Consider the following 15,308-nt stretch of genomic DNA (forward strand, 5'->3'; position numbering starts at 1 on the left):
ATGAACTGGGCTATATCCACTACTTGTTGTAGGATTTTCCTTAAAAGGCTGTGATGCAGTCAGTCACTATACTCTCTACCACACATTTATAGAAGTTTGTCAAAGTTTTAGATGTTATGTTGAACCTCCAATTACTCCTAAGAAAGTAGAGGTGCTACTGTGCTTCCTGTGTACTTGCACTTATGTGCTAGTTCAGATCAGGTCCTCTGAAATAAAAACACTGAGGAATTTAAAGTTGCTGACCCTCTCCACCACTGATCCTCAAATGAAAACTGACTCAAGGACCTCTGATTTCCTCCTTCTGAAGTCAATAATCAACTCCTTGGTGTTGCTAACATTAGATGTTATTGTGGCACCACTCAGCCGGATTTTCAGTCTTTTTCCAATATGCTGATTCATCAGCCTCTTTGATTCAGCCTACAACTATGATGTTGTCAGCAAACTTGAATATGGCATTGGAGCTGTGCTTAGTAACTCATCAGAAGAGTAAAACAAGTAGAGGAGGGGGTTAAGCACACAACGATGTGATACACCTGTGGAGGGGCTGTTGTCAATCTGAACTGACTGGGGTTTGCATGTGAGGAAATTGAGGATCCAATTATACAAGGAGGTATAGCGGGTTCAAATTTGAAGATTATTGATTAGTTTTGAATGCTGAGCTGTAGTCGATAAAGAGCATCCTGATGTGTGCATCTTTGCTGTGCAGATATTCCAGGGTTGAGTGAAGACAGCATGGACTAGATGGGTCAAAGGGCTTGTTCTGTACTGTCATGCTCTATGACTCCATGACAAATATAAAACAAAGTTTTGAAAACCATCTCTATTTGATTTATCTTTTGATAAATCAGAGGATAAAATAGATGCTTCCTGAGAACCACTGGAGGTATTTACTCTCGTGTGGTGTGGGTCACTGTAACTGGAAAACAGTAATGTTTTCCACCATGGATTACATCTGGTCCTTGGGGAAAAGACCATTTTAAATTATTCTGACATCAAATTCAAATATTTCAACACTTGGACTGTATTGCATCATCAGGGAACAGCATAATCAGAATCAGCTTTTTATCACTGACCTATGTTGCGAAATTTCTGTTTTTGTGGCAGTAGTACAGTGCAATCTATAAAAAATTATCATACATAACAATAAAAACGTATAAAAAATAAATGAAAGATTGTCAAGCTGTAGGCAAATGGATTAAATTCTTCAGTTATTCTGTGTTTGCACAACTAAAATTATATATTGTTGTGGACAATAGCTGTAAGTTTGCTCGTTAGATTCCAGACAATACTGAGGTAAAATGCGATTGATGAGAATGTAAAGAGCATAAAGCATAGGATTAGTGTAGGATTGGTGTAAATGGGTAGATGGTCCGTGTAGACTGTGAGCCAAAGAGTCTGTTTCAATGCTACTGTATATCTCTGTATGTGTTTATGACTCTTATCTTTTTTTTTACAAGTTTCACACAAAATGCTGTAGATGTTGTAAATCTGAAATGAAAAAAATGCTGAAAATGCTCAATAGATCAGGCAGCCTTGATGCAGGGAGCAAAGGAGAATTATCTGAAACATTAAGCCTCTTCTTTACAGGTTCTGACATGCTGAGTATGAGATGTTGAGAATCTCCTGCATGTGGAGTTTTTAGATAATTCGTGAATGGCATTCCTGGACGCCCACCCTGGTAAAAATTCAACAACCCCCAATGAAAGAAATTTTTCAGACAAGGCAAAAATTTTTACCCAAGCTTAGCGTTTAATTTTTGTGGGAGTTGCAATGCGGAGTGAGCCTCAGTGCCGTGGCTCTTCCACAATTGTGAATAGTGGCAGAAACATTTGCTTCCCTCTCAGAAAGCTTTCCCTTTAGTTCTAGTGTTTGTTATGATTTAAGAGAAATTAAGTTGAAATAAACATAAAATATACCAATATCAATTGATAGAGTTAGTAATATATTAATATTGATTAAAATTCAAAAAAGCCATTGGCCTTTGCCTACCTTTAGTTAGATGAATGGGGCTATGTAGTTATGGTTTGTGTAGAGTGAAAGGCCAAGTACAAAGTGTGTCATAGGTTTAGGAGTTGTTGCTGGAATCAAAGCAGAGTGCAACAGCAGAGCAGACCAGATCCGACCCACAGTGCAGCCCAGTGCTTTGGGGCTGTTGTCACTTTTGTGTGGAATTGCTGGCCAGTACAATCAGATCAGTGGCAGATGGAATATAATCCAAACGGGAGTGGATTGTCAGATGTTGGCAGGACATATACATCAACTCATTATTCCTCAGGTGCTGCCTGATCTGCTAGGTTACTCAAATATTTTGTGTGTGTTACTCTGGGCATATATAGTGTCAGGGGCCTGAGCAGTGTTAATGTATGGAGAGGCTTTGGTGTGCAAGTTGATTGTTCCCTGCAAATGGTGGATAGGGTAGTGAAGATGCCAATTGCCTTCATAGGCTGGGGTATTGCGAATAAGAGTTGTGTATCATGTTGCAGCTGTACAAAACTTTGGTTAGAACAGATTTGGAGGATATTATCCATTCTGGTTAGCACACAACAAGAAGGATGTGATAACATTAGAAAGAGTGCATAGGAGCCTTTCCAAATGTTGCAGAAATTTATGTTGCCTTACGTCAGGAGAATGAATGTGGTTGAGAGGGAAAATAAACCACCTCTGATAGAATCATGGAGTAGACTCAATGGGCCAAATGGCCTAATTCTGCTCTTATGTCTTATGGCCTTATAAAATTGAGGGCCTTGGGTACCAGAGAGATTGGGTAGTCTGAATTGTTATCACTGGGAGTTAGTAAGATGACCTATAGAAACTTATAAAATTAAGAGAGGCACAGATAAAGCAGTTAGAGTTTGTTTTTATCTCTCAGGACAAGCAAGTCTAGTACTTGAGGACAATGACTTAAGGTAAGAAGGAAAAAATTTAAAGAAGATCTGAAGTCATGTTTTTAACACAGAGGATCATGGTTATATAGAACAATTTCCTAGAGGTAGCAGAGGTGGGTACAATTGTAACACGTATAAAACATTTCAGCAGGTACGTGGAAAGGAAGGAGTTTGAGAATTATGGTCCAAATACAGATGTCATGCTTGGCATGGACAAAGTAGACCAAAAGGACCTAATTCTGTTTTACTTAACTCTGTGACTCTGTGCATGAGACACAAATAAGCAACGTTTACAAAGCTATAAAAAATATGATGATATAATGTAATTCCATTAAGTTTTGCAAACACATATCAATACCACTCTTTCACGTGCATTAATAAACCATATTGATGTTCTTAGGGTTGGAAGTGTGCTGTATGGCATTGACAGCATGCCAGATCTACGGCGGATGAAGACGATGCCTATTGTTCGAGATGTGGTGAGTCACAATTTGAGTTATGGTTTGACTTTCTTTGAAAATTGTGTTTTATTCTGGGGAGGTTGTGCCTCTGAGATGAAAGAGAGGGTATTACACTTCATTGTAAGGGAGGGTGTTACATTTGAAGTTCAGACTTACTTCCTGCCTTTAGTTGTGAGCAGCATATTGTTTGATTCAGTTATCCTATACTGACTTCTGTGAAACTGTCTGAGCTCCAGGCCATGTCCTGAACACTTATTGAGGTTTGTGTAGCCATTTGTAGCTGATACCGTATTAATGATGGGTTTGCTGCGTGCACAGCTAGTGCCCACCAGACCTATGCAGAGAAGCAGATTGCAAAATCAGTCAGGTTGAAATGCAACAGAGCCACTTTGGAGCTTGATGTTACAGCAAACACAAAGTAAGCAAGAGAAAGGTCCCCTACAGTGTGACTGAAACCATATCTATCACTGATTGCAAATTGGCTGCAAGTTGATTTCTTCTAGTAGTGGCTTGTTGCAGATGTTTGAAATTGCAAAGGTTCACAGCAAGAAAGTCACAAGACTAGTGCTGAAGGACCTTTTGCAAAGGTTTCTATGTTACACTGATGCTAGAATGTTTGTAAACCCTGTAGAATTTTTTCTATTTCTGCATAAATTTGACCCAAAATGTGATCAAATCTTCATGCAAGTCCAAAAACTAGATAAAGAGAACCCAATTAAATAAATAACACACAAATATTATACTTGTTCATTTATTTATTGAGAAAAATGATCCAATATCACATATAATTTTGCTGATGACACAAAGGTTGGAGGTGTTGTGGATAGTGTGGAGGGCTGTCAGAGGTTACAGCAGGACATTGATGGGATGCAAAACTGGGCTGAGAAGTGACAGATGGAGTTCAACCCAGATAAGCGTGAGGAGGTTCATTTTGGTAGGTCAAATATGATGGCAGAATATAGTATTAATGCTAAGACTCTTGGCAGTGTGGAGCATCAGAGGGATCATGGGGTCCGAGTCCATAGGACGCTCAAAGCAGCTGCACAAGTTGACTCTGTGGTTAAGAAGGTGTATTGGCCTTCATCAATTGTGGAATTGAATTTAGGAGCCACGAAATAATGTTGCAGCTATATAGGACCCTGGTCAGACCCCACTTAGAGTACTGTGCTCAGTTCTCGTCACCTCACTACAGGAAGAATGTGGAAGCCATAGAAAGGGTGCAGAGGAGATTTACAAGGATGTTGCCTGGATTGGGGAGCATGCCTTATGAGAATAAGTTAAGTGACCTTGGCCTTTTCTCCTTGGAGTGACGGAGGATGAGAGGTGACCTGATAGAGGTGTACAAGATGATGAGAGGCATTGATCGTGTGGATAGAGGCTTTTTCCCAGGGCTGAACTGGTTGCCACAAGAGGACACAGGTTTAAGGTGCTGGGGAGTAGGTACAGAGGAGTTGTCAGGGGTAAGTTTTTGACTCAGAGAGTGGTGAGTGCATGGAATGGGCTGCTGACAATGGTGGTGGAGGCGGATACGATAGGGTCTTTTAAGAGGCTTTTTGATAGGTACATGGAGCTTAGTAAAATAGAGGGCTATAGGTAGCCTAGTAATTTCTAAGGTAGGGACATGTTCGGCACAACTTTGTGGGCCGAAGGGCCTGTACTGTGCTGTAGGTTTTCTATGTTTCTATAAATTTGTTGGAAAAAGAATGTGAACCTCTGTGGTAATTCCTTCTACAAAAGCTATTTAGAATCAGGTCTTCCAATCAATGAGATGAGATTGGAGGTGTGGGTTGTACAGGTGACTTGCCCTATAAAAAAAAAACACACAATGTCAGGTTACTGAGAGAGCCTGCTCTTCTCAAGAAAGATCTGTTTATGTGCACCATGTCTCAATCAAACCAACTTTCAGAGGATCTTAGAAGAAGAATTGTAGAAATGCATGAAGCTGGAAGCAGCTAAAAGGCATTTCTAAAGACCTGAGTGTCCATTAGTCCACAGTAAGAGAAATTATCTATAAATGGAGGAAACTCAGTACTGTTGCTACTCTGCTAGGAGTCGGCATCCTGCAAAGATCACACTAAGAGCACAATGTGCAATGCTGAGGGAGGTGAAAAAAACAAGGGTAACAGTTAAAGACTTGCAGAAATCTCTCAAACTTGCTAAAATCTCTGTTCAGGTGTCCATTATAAGAAAAACTGAACAAGAATAGTTTTCATGGAAGGACACTGCAGAGGAAACCTCTACTCTCCAAAAAAAAAACCTTTTGCACACCTCAAGTTTGCAAAAGACCACCTGGATGTTCTACAATGCTTTTGTGCCAATGTTCTGTGGCCAGATGAGGCAAAAGTTGAACTTTTTGGAAGAAGTGCACATTGCTATGTTTGGAGGAAAAAGGGCACTGCATACCAAAATGAAAACCTCATCCCAGTTGTGAAGCATGGTGGAAGAAGCATCATGGCTTGGGCTGCTTTGCTGCCTCAGGGCCTGGACAGCTTGCAATTGTTGAGGAAACAATGAATTAAAAATTGTATCAAGACATTTTGCAGGAGAAGGTCAGGGTAGCAGTCCGTCACCTGAAGCTTAATAAAAGTTGGATGGCGCAACAAGATAATGATCTGAGAAACAAGAGTAACTAAACAACAGAACATCCTCGGCATCGTCCGGCAGATGTTAAAGGACCTCAATCTCCTCAGGAAATAGAGACGGCTCTGACCCTCACCTGAAGCTTAATAAAAGTTGGATGGCGCAACAAGATCATGATCTGACAAACAACAGTAACTCAACAACAGAACGTTTTAAAAAGAAGAAAATACATGTTTTGGAATGTCCAAGTCCAAGTCCTGACCTTAATTCTATAAAAATGATGAGGAAGGACCGGAAACAAGTGGTTCATGTGAGGAAGCCACCAACATCCCAGAGTTGAAGCATTTTTGTATGGAGGAATTCCTCCAAACTGATGTGCAGGACTGATCAACAGTTACTGGAAACTTCTGGATGAAGTTATTGCTGTACAAGGGAGTCACACCAGTTATTGAAAACAAAGGTCCACATTCTTTTTCCAACAAATACATGTAATATTGGATCATTTTAAATGAACAAGTATAATGTTTTGTGTTAATTTTTAAATTGGGGTTTCTTTAGTTTTAGAACTTACGTAAAGATCTGATCACATTTTAGGCCATATTTATGCAGAAATAGAGGAACTTCTACAGGGTTCACAAACTTTCTAGCATCACTGTAGGTGTTACTTTCAGATGTGGATACATCATAAACAATTCACATCCGAACCAAGTTGGAGTAGCGAAGAGGGTGTAAGATCTGAACAAAAATCTCCCTCTACACTCAGGAAGCAATACTTTCCCTGAATATAGAAAAGACTCAGATGCTAGAATCTGAAGCAAAAAACAAGTTGCCAGAAGAAGTCTATGGATTATGGGGAGACAAAGGGGTAATCAACACTTCATGCCAAGATCTTGTATCAGGACAGATTGAACTCAGCAAGAAACAATTAGTGCATTCATAAGCAATATGCTGCAGTCTAACCACAACCATCACAGTCTTCTTTGTTGTGGTTGCCAGGGTGACTGCAGTACTAAATGTTTACACGTGTATTCTTGCACCCAGAACCTGAGATATATACAACTCTTCACAGTTTGCTGACCTTCTCTTGCAAATGGATTTCATGTTCGTCATGGGATAAACCCACGAAAGGAGAGCACCTGTGATTTTGCTAGGTTGTAAGCTTCCACTTTGGCTGTGTGCTTGGTATCCTACGCCAACATATCTTTGAAACCTTAGTATTTGGTATTTTAGCAAAGGTAATGAGTCATGCCAGTCCCGGCTGCAACCATATCTTCATTCTACAGCAGTCTGCATCGAACCACTGTGGCAAACCAGTGGATGGTTACTGACTGGACAGAAAAATACTTTGGTCACCTGGCTGAGAACTCTTAACAGCCACCATGCACCGCCGGCATTCTGCATACAAAAGGATGCTTTGCTGTCAGACTTAATGTGAGGAAACAGATCACCAAGTGTTAAAAATATTTGGCTGTCCAAACCCTGTTCAGGAGAGTAATGCTGAGATATGGGGTGCTGTGCTGTGTGTTGCACGACTATGTGATGATGAGGCCACAGACCTTCCTATTACTTATACCATGAGAGTGAAAACAAAATCACCTGAGCACCATTTTTGTAACACAACCAGCTCCTTCTCTCTGGCTATCACACCCTTTAACTGATTCATCAAGTTCACTAATGATACAACAGTGGCTGGCCTCATCAGCGACAATGATGAGTGGGCATACAGAGAGGAGGTGGAGAGGCTTGTCAAATGGTGTGGGAACAACAACCTGAGTCTCAATGGGGACTAGACAAAACAGAAAATTGTGGACTTTGGGAAGGCGCAGTTTGATCACTCACCATTGCACATCAATGGCTCTGCCGTGGACAGAGTGAAGGGCATGAAGTTCTTTGTCGTGCACATAAAGGCACAACAGCATCTATACTTTCTGAGGAGATGAAGCATGCAAGGCTCCCCACCCCAATTCTTACAACTTTCTACAGGAGTACTGTCGAGAGTGTCCATGGCTGGAATGGCTGTTTGAATGTATGGTACAGAACCTGCTAGGCATCAAACTGCAAGACCCTACAGAGGATAGTAAAACCTGCCAAAAGGAGTGCTGGGGTTTCTATCCTCCCTATTTGTGACATTTACCGGGAGTATTGTATATGAAGGGCCTGAAGCATTGACAGGATCCCTACTACCTATCCCACAATCTCTTTAACCCGCTACCATCAGGAAGAAGGTACAGGAGCATCAAGACTAGTACTGCCAGATTGGATAACATCCTCTTTCCCCTGACTGTGACACTAATGAATACCTTGCCACCTCTGAGGTTTAGTTGCCAGGACAGCGAGCTGTTTATTGTACTGTTCACTGTTTACCTGCACTGCGCACTGTTCTCTTTTATCACCTAATCTAGGTAAGACAATTGACTACACAACTCCTAATTAATCAAAGCTAGCATTTTATTGTCTCTGCAAAACCATCAACATAACTATGTTGATTGCAAGCCAAACATGAATTCTACTAGGAGATATAGAAGCCTGAAGCGAAACACACAGCGATTCAGGAACAGCTTCTTCCCCTCTCCCATCCGATCCTAAATGGACACTGATCCCTTGGACACTACCTGACTTTCTTTTAATATACAGTATTTCTGTTTTTGCACATTTTTAAAAAGTCTATTCAATACACCTAATTGATTTACTTGTTTATTTATTATTATGTGTTATTTTATTATTATTTTTTCTCTCTCTGCTAGATTATGTGTTGCATTGAACTGCTGCTGCTAAGTTAACAAATTTCACATCACATGCCGGTGATAATAAACCTGATTCTGCTCCCTGTGTACCAATACTCACTCACAGCACTTCCCCAATTTATTACATTGACATAGGGGATCTTCCATTGGCCAGATGATTGATCCTTTCTCTTGCTGCCCCTGGCATAGAGTTCTTCCTAGCAATAGTTAGACTCCAGAGTACTTGTCATTTTGCATTTGAAGCCCCTTGTCTTTATAACCTTTCCTTGTCAGTTCAAATGTTATGTTTCAATCTCATTGTCTTGGCGTAATCTGAATGACCTGTGTCAGACTCCCATTGGATGTAGTCCAATATATTGCCCTTCTGGAAGTAACCACTTGTAATTAATATCTCTTTGTTCTGAATCAGCCAGCTACTAGGCTCAAATTATTCAGGTCAGACACAGGTTTCACTACTCATAAGCCTGCATGTTCTATCGTACTAAAGTACACCTCACAGATAAGCTCTTATTTGGAAATTATTGCTAATTCAGCAGATTATCAAGAGAATCGCTGTGTGAGCTTTAAAGTTATTTGATACAACTCTTACTGAGCAAAAACAGTTCACAAGATAGCTCACAAAATGGAGGTTACAGAGCAGCTTCACAGAATGGCAGCTTCCATTCCTTCAAGCAAATTGCAAGAACAAAGACAATTACAAAGACAATTAGTTTGCTTACTTCCACTGTCCTTGACTCATTTGAGTTCAATGTTTTTTCCATATTTTAATTCCTTTATGGCCAACAGCACTACATGTATTTTGAATTTTATTTTATTAATTTATTTGTGGTAATATTGTGTTTTATGTGCTGTGTATGATATATGTATTGTGGGTGCACCATGAAGCATTGTTTTGTTTGGTTGTATGTACAGTATGTACAATCAGATGACAATAAACTGGAACTTATTGTCCACAGAGCAAAAGCTACCATATTCAAGCCTAGATTTGTAATTGAAGTTACCACAGTTCAAATGGAAGACAGTGTCATTCTTCCTGTGCTGGCTTGAGTACTACCATGCAATACAACTTCTGTAAAGAGAATTTAGATGACATTGGAAGGCTGAGCTGGAGTCTGTGCCGTCTCTGTCTTGACAGCAGCAGCACCGCAGGCTACCTGAGAGGCAACAGAATGCACAGCAGTGGGAGAACAAATGCTGTCCCATATTTTACAGCAGGTTGCTGCTCCATGAAACCTCTGCCAACTCCTTGGATGGCATCTTGACAATAACAGAAATCCACCGGATGAGGGATTACTGGATATTTCTAATAATCTTGCAGCCTCTTCACTACTGCAGTCTACAGCCACAGTGTTGGTGGTCAATCCTGACACAGCAGTAAGCTGAGCACTGCTCATGTATCCGTGTGTGTTTTGGATGGGTATCCAGTGCTCCATATGGTCCCTTCAACAAGTAGAATAGGTCTTTTATTTCTCAACTTTCCAGAAAAGCATCGAGTCCAGTATCTGAAGATCACCGAACACTTGTTTTATACCATTCCGCATTGTTTCCCAGATCAGATTGATTTTGCAGAATACCTGCCACCCACTGATCCAATCACATAGACCTTTCCTTTAAGTAGTATAGTTTAGCCTTAAATGGTATTACCACCCAGTTTTGGCCCTGCTGGCATGCCTAGCCAGGGGTTAGCATTGTCTGGGACTACAATTATTAGATTAGATTAGATTAGATTCAACTTTATTGTCATTGTGCCGAGGACAGATACAAAGTCAAATGAAATGCAGTTAGCATCTAACCAGAAATGCAAAGAATAGTGTTATTTACAAAATAACTGTGAATAAAAAGTAAGTGCTTTAGCACACAAATATAAAAGTACTAAGACAGTACAATATGGGTGCAATACTACTTAGCGCTGTGATGTGAGGTTCAGCAGGGTCACAGACTCAGGGAAGAAGCTCTTCCTGGCCTGCCGGTGCAGGAGCGGAGGCTCCTGTAGCACCTAACGGGTGGGAGTAAGTAAAAAGTCCATGGTTAGGGTGAGATGCATCCTTGATAATGCTTTTTGCCCTGCCCAGGCAGCGTTTATGGTAGATGTTCTCAATGGTGGGCAATTGGGTGCCGATTATCTGCTGGGTAGTTTTCACCGCATGCTGGAGTGCTTTCTGGTCCGATACGGGACAATTGCCATACCACACTGAGATGCAGTTGGTGAGTATGCTCTCAATGGGGCAGCACTATGCTTGCTGCATTATTATAATGGAGGAATTATGATTCCTGCCTTCAGTTATCCGATGAAGTGGCCTGTGAACTTTGTCCCCCACCCTACCATTTTATCCTTGTATAAATAGCCTTTTCTGAAATGAGATCTATCTCCATATTTTAGCTGTATTAGTCTTTCAGTAACTAGCTACTAGAGGGTGTGTGAAGCTGTTAATGATCATTTTGCTCTTTAGTTTGTAATTCTGGCTAGCCTAATCGAAATTAAGTATTGTTTATGAAGAATGTTTAAGTGAATTTCTGAAATCTGCAGAATAGTTCAATGAACTGATCACTTAATGACACTGACATAGAAACTCATTTAGATGTTAACCTTATTGCAATTTATCAGTGTGACTGCTTTAACAATTCATTTCTTTTTACAACTGCAAATAGTGAAATTAACAGGTAATTTATTTTCCTTCCATGCTACCTGGATTAAACAGGCAATGGTATGTGCTTTCCAAATATATAAATCATGTCTATTTTGTAACATGCTGCAGCAGAAGGAGTAGTACCAATTAATTAAATAGAAAACAATGTAAACTTAGCCCAGTCAAACACAATTTAATATTTATCAAAATATAACTAGTATTGCTTGCTCTTCATTGTCATGATGCCGCACATGAAGCTGCTTAGCCAGATAAGAGCCTAAGGCGTTACAGGAAAAATCATGGATAAATCATTGGCTGATTGGCAGGAGGCAAAGTGTGGGAGTAAAGGGAACATTTTCTGGTTAGCTGCCGATGACTAGTGGAGTTTTGCAGAGGTCAGAGTTGGAACCAATTCTTTTTATGTTATATGCCAATAATTTGGGTGACATAATTGATTACTTTAACTCTATATAACCATATAACAATTACAGCACGGAAACAGGCCATCTCGGCCCTTCTAGTCCGTGCTGAATGCTTATTTTATGGCATAGGTTGCAGGCAATTCTAAAATAGGTGGAGGGGACTGTATTAAGGAAGCAGTGAGGCTGCAGAAGGACTTAGACAGATTAGGAGAATAGGGAAAGAAGTGGCAGATGGATACAGTGTTGAGAAGTGTATGGTCGTGCATTTTGGTAGAAGGAATTCCTTTTTACTAAATGGGAAGAAAATTCAAAAATCTGAGGTTCAAAAGGACTTAGAAGTCCTCCTGCAGGATTCCCTAAAGGTTAATTTGTAGGTTGAGTCAGTGGTGAGGAGGGTAAATGTAATGATAACATTCATTTCAAGAAGAATCGAATGTAAAAGCAAGGATGTAATGCTGAGGCTTTATAAGGCACAGGTGGAGCTTCATATGTAGTATAGTGATCAGTTCTAAGAAAGGATGTGTTGACTTTGGAGAGGATTCAAAGGAAGTTCATGAGTATGATTGTGGAAATGAAAGGTTTGTCTTTTGAGGAGTGTTTGATTGCTCTGGAATTTGGAAGAATAGGATGGGGGTGGGGATATATCACTGGAACCTAATGAATGTTTAAAGGCTAGATAGAGTGGATGTGGAGAGAATGTTCCCCATAGCGGGGGAGTTTAGGACTAGAGATTACAGCCTCAGAATAGAAAGACATCCCTTTAAGATGGAGATAAGCAGAAATTTCTTCAGAGTTTGGTGAAGCCATGGAATTGTAGCCACAGGCAGCTGCGGAGGAAATTGCGCAGCAGACTCTGGGTTGAATGGCCTAATTCTGCTCCTATGTCTTTTGGTCATATGGTCATCAGTAACTTGGTATTGAAAAGGGATTTTCAAGATGAATAAGGAATAGCTCCTTCATCAAGCTGATATATGTGCAATTCATAGTTCAATGCGTTGTTCTCCCTATTAACAAAAATGGGGCAAAGTCACGGCTTCACACACGTTTGTGGGTTGTGACAGAATGGTAGAATTTGACAATGCCATTGAAGCAGTAAAACTAACTCAGAGAGGAGAAACTGGTGGATAGCAGTCATGGCAACACTGACATTTCACTTGTTAAGTACTGACAGAATACTTACAATTAAATTAGACAAGTTCCAAGTTACCTTTCTTAATTCATTGGCATAAAATTTGATAATTGACATTATAGAGTCATAGAGTAATATAGCATAATACAAGCCCTCAATCTGACCATGTCTGTGGTGACCATCCTGCCTATCTATTAGTTTTATCCAGTTTTAAATTTAGTTTTAGGCGCAACTACCATGGGAAATGGATACCAGTTATCTACCCTACCTATACCTTTTATTTGTATTTAACTGTCATGTCATCACGCAGCCTCCTTCACTCCCGTGAAAACAGACCCAGTCTACTTAATCTCTATTGTAAGTCAAGCTCTCCAATCCAGCAAATATCCTCATGGGTTTTTTCTGCATCATCTCTACTTTAATCTTGTCCTCTCTATCGGGTGGTGAGCAGAAAAGCACAAAATGCTCAAGGACTGCCTAACCAATGTGACATCCATCTCTTAGAGTTGGTGTCTCAATTGAGGACTGCAACCATGTAATTTGTCTGCCTGTGTTCGATTATTTAGGGATCTATGCCTTTAAGCCTCAAGGCTAGTCTGTTTAACAATGTTCGCCAAAGCTTTGACATTCACTGTGTATTTCCCGCCCTGGGTTAACTTTCCCAACAGCATTATTTCACATTTGTCTGAGTTAAGTTCCATCTGGCATCCCCTTGCACACATTCTAGTCATGTTATAAAATAGAGAACCTTCTTTACAGTCCACTACGTCAGCAATTTCAGTGTCATCTGCAAACTTACTTATCATGCCACCCACATATAGGTGTTCCCCCCCCCCCTTACAAGGGTAGAGCATTCCTATAAAACCCTTCTTAAGCCAAAGTGGCATAAAGCGAACATTCGTAAAGCAGCAGACACCTGTACTCACCTAGGCTTACTGTCATTTTGTATCCAGTTTACAAATTCACCCTGGATTCCATATGACCTCACCTTCCTGACCAGTTTACCATGCAGAACCTTCTCAAAGGCTTTCCTGAAGTCTCTTTGGATGAGAGGTACAGTGGCATGCAAAAGTTTGGATATCCTTGGTGAAAATTTCTGTTACTGTAAATAGCTAAGCGAGAAAAAGATGAACAGATTTCTAAAAGGCATAAGGTTAAAGATGACACATTTCTTTAATATCTTAAGCAAGATTACTTTTTTATTTCCATCTTTTACAGTTTCAAAATAACAAAAAAGGAAAAGGGCCCGAAGCTAAAGTTTGGGCACCCTGCATGGTCAGTACTTAGAAACACCCCCTTTGGCAAGTATCACAGCTTGTAAACGCTTTCTGTAGCAAGCTAAGAGTCTTTCAATTCTTGTTTGAGGGATTTTCGCCCATTCTTCCTTGCAAAAGGCTTCTAGTTCTGTGAGATTCTTGGGCCGTCTTGCATGCACTGCTCTTTTGAGGTCTACCCACAGATTTTCGATGATGTTTAGGTTGGGGGACTGTGAGGGCCATGGCAAAACCTTCAGCTTGTGCCTCTTGAAGTAGTCCATTGTGGATATTAAGGTGTGTTTAGGATCATTATCCTGTTGTAGAAGCCATCCTCTTTACATCTTCAGCTTTTTTACAGACGGTGTGATGTTTGCTTCCAGAATTTGCTGGTATTTAATTGAATTCATTCTTTCCTCTACCAGAGAAATGTTCCCTGTGCCACTGGCTGCAACACAAGCCCAAAGCATGATCGATCCACCCCTGTGCTTAACAATTGAAGAGGTGTTCTTTTCATGAAATTCTGCATCCTTTTTTCTCCAAACATACCTTTGCTCATTGTGGCCAAAAAGTTCTATTTTAACTTCATCAGTCCACAGAACTTGTTTCCAAAATGCATCAGGCTTGTTTAGATGTTCCTTTGCAAACTACTGATGCTGAATTTTGTGGTGAGGTCGCAGGAAAGGTTTTCTTCTGATGACTCTTCCATGAAGGTCATATTTGTGCAGGTGTCGCTGCACAGTAGAACAGTGCACCATCACTCCAGAGTCTGCTAAATCTTCCTGAAGGTCTTTTGCAGTCAAACGGGGGTTTTGATTTGCTTTTCTAGCAATCCTATGAGTAGTTCTCTCGGAAAGTTTTCTTGGTTTTCCAGACCTCAACTTGACCTCCACCATTCCTGTTAACTACCGTTTCTTAATTACATTATAAACTGAGGAAATGGCTACCTGAAAACACTTCGCTATCTTCTTATAGCCTTCTCCTGCTTTGTGGGCATCATTTATTTTCATTGACTGAGTGCTAGGCAGCTGCTTAGAGGAGCCCATGGCTGCTGATTGTTGGGACAAGGTTTGAGCAGTCAGGTATTTATAAAACTTTGAAATTTGCATCACCTGGCCTTTCCTAATGATGACTGTGAACAAGCCATAGCCTTAACAAGCTAATTAAGGTCTGAGACCTTGGTAAAAGTTATCTGAGAGCTCAAATC

General features: G+C 40.4%; 1 protein-coding gene across 1 annotated transcript in view; it reads left to right on the top strand.

Annotated features, from left to right (window-relative positions):
* LOC140718657 (protein unc-13 homolog B) overlaps positions 1-15,308 on the top strand; it is a 561,805-nt gene that overhangs the window by 517,364 nt on the left and 29,133 nt on the right. The window contains exon 11 of the mRNA XM_073032679.1: positions 3,286-3,364. Within this exon, the coding sequence (XP_072888780.1) occupies positions 3,286-3,364 (79 nt within the window). The remainder of the gene's footprint in view (positions 1-3,285; positions 3,365-15,308) is intronic.

The sequence above is a fragment of the Hemitrygon akajei genome, chromosome 30 (genome assembly GCF_048418815.1).
Source record: "Hemitrygon akajei chromosome 30, sHemAka1.3, whole genome shotgun sequence".
NCBI classification, from domain to species: Eukaryota; Metazoa; Chordata; class Chondrichthyes; order Myliobatiformes; family Dasyatidae; genus Hemitrygon; species Hemitrygon akajei.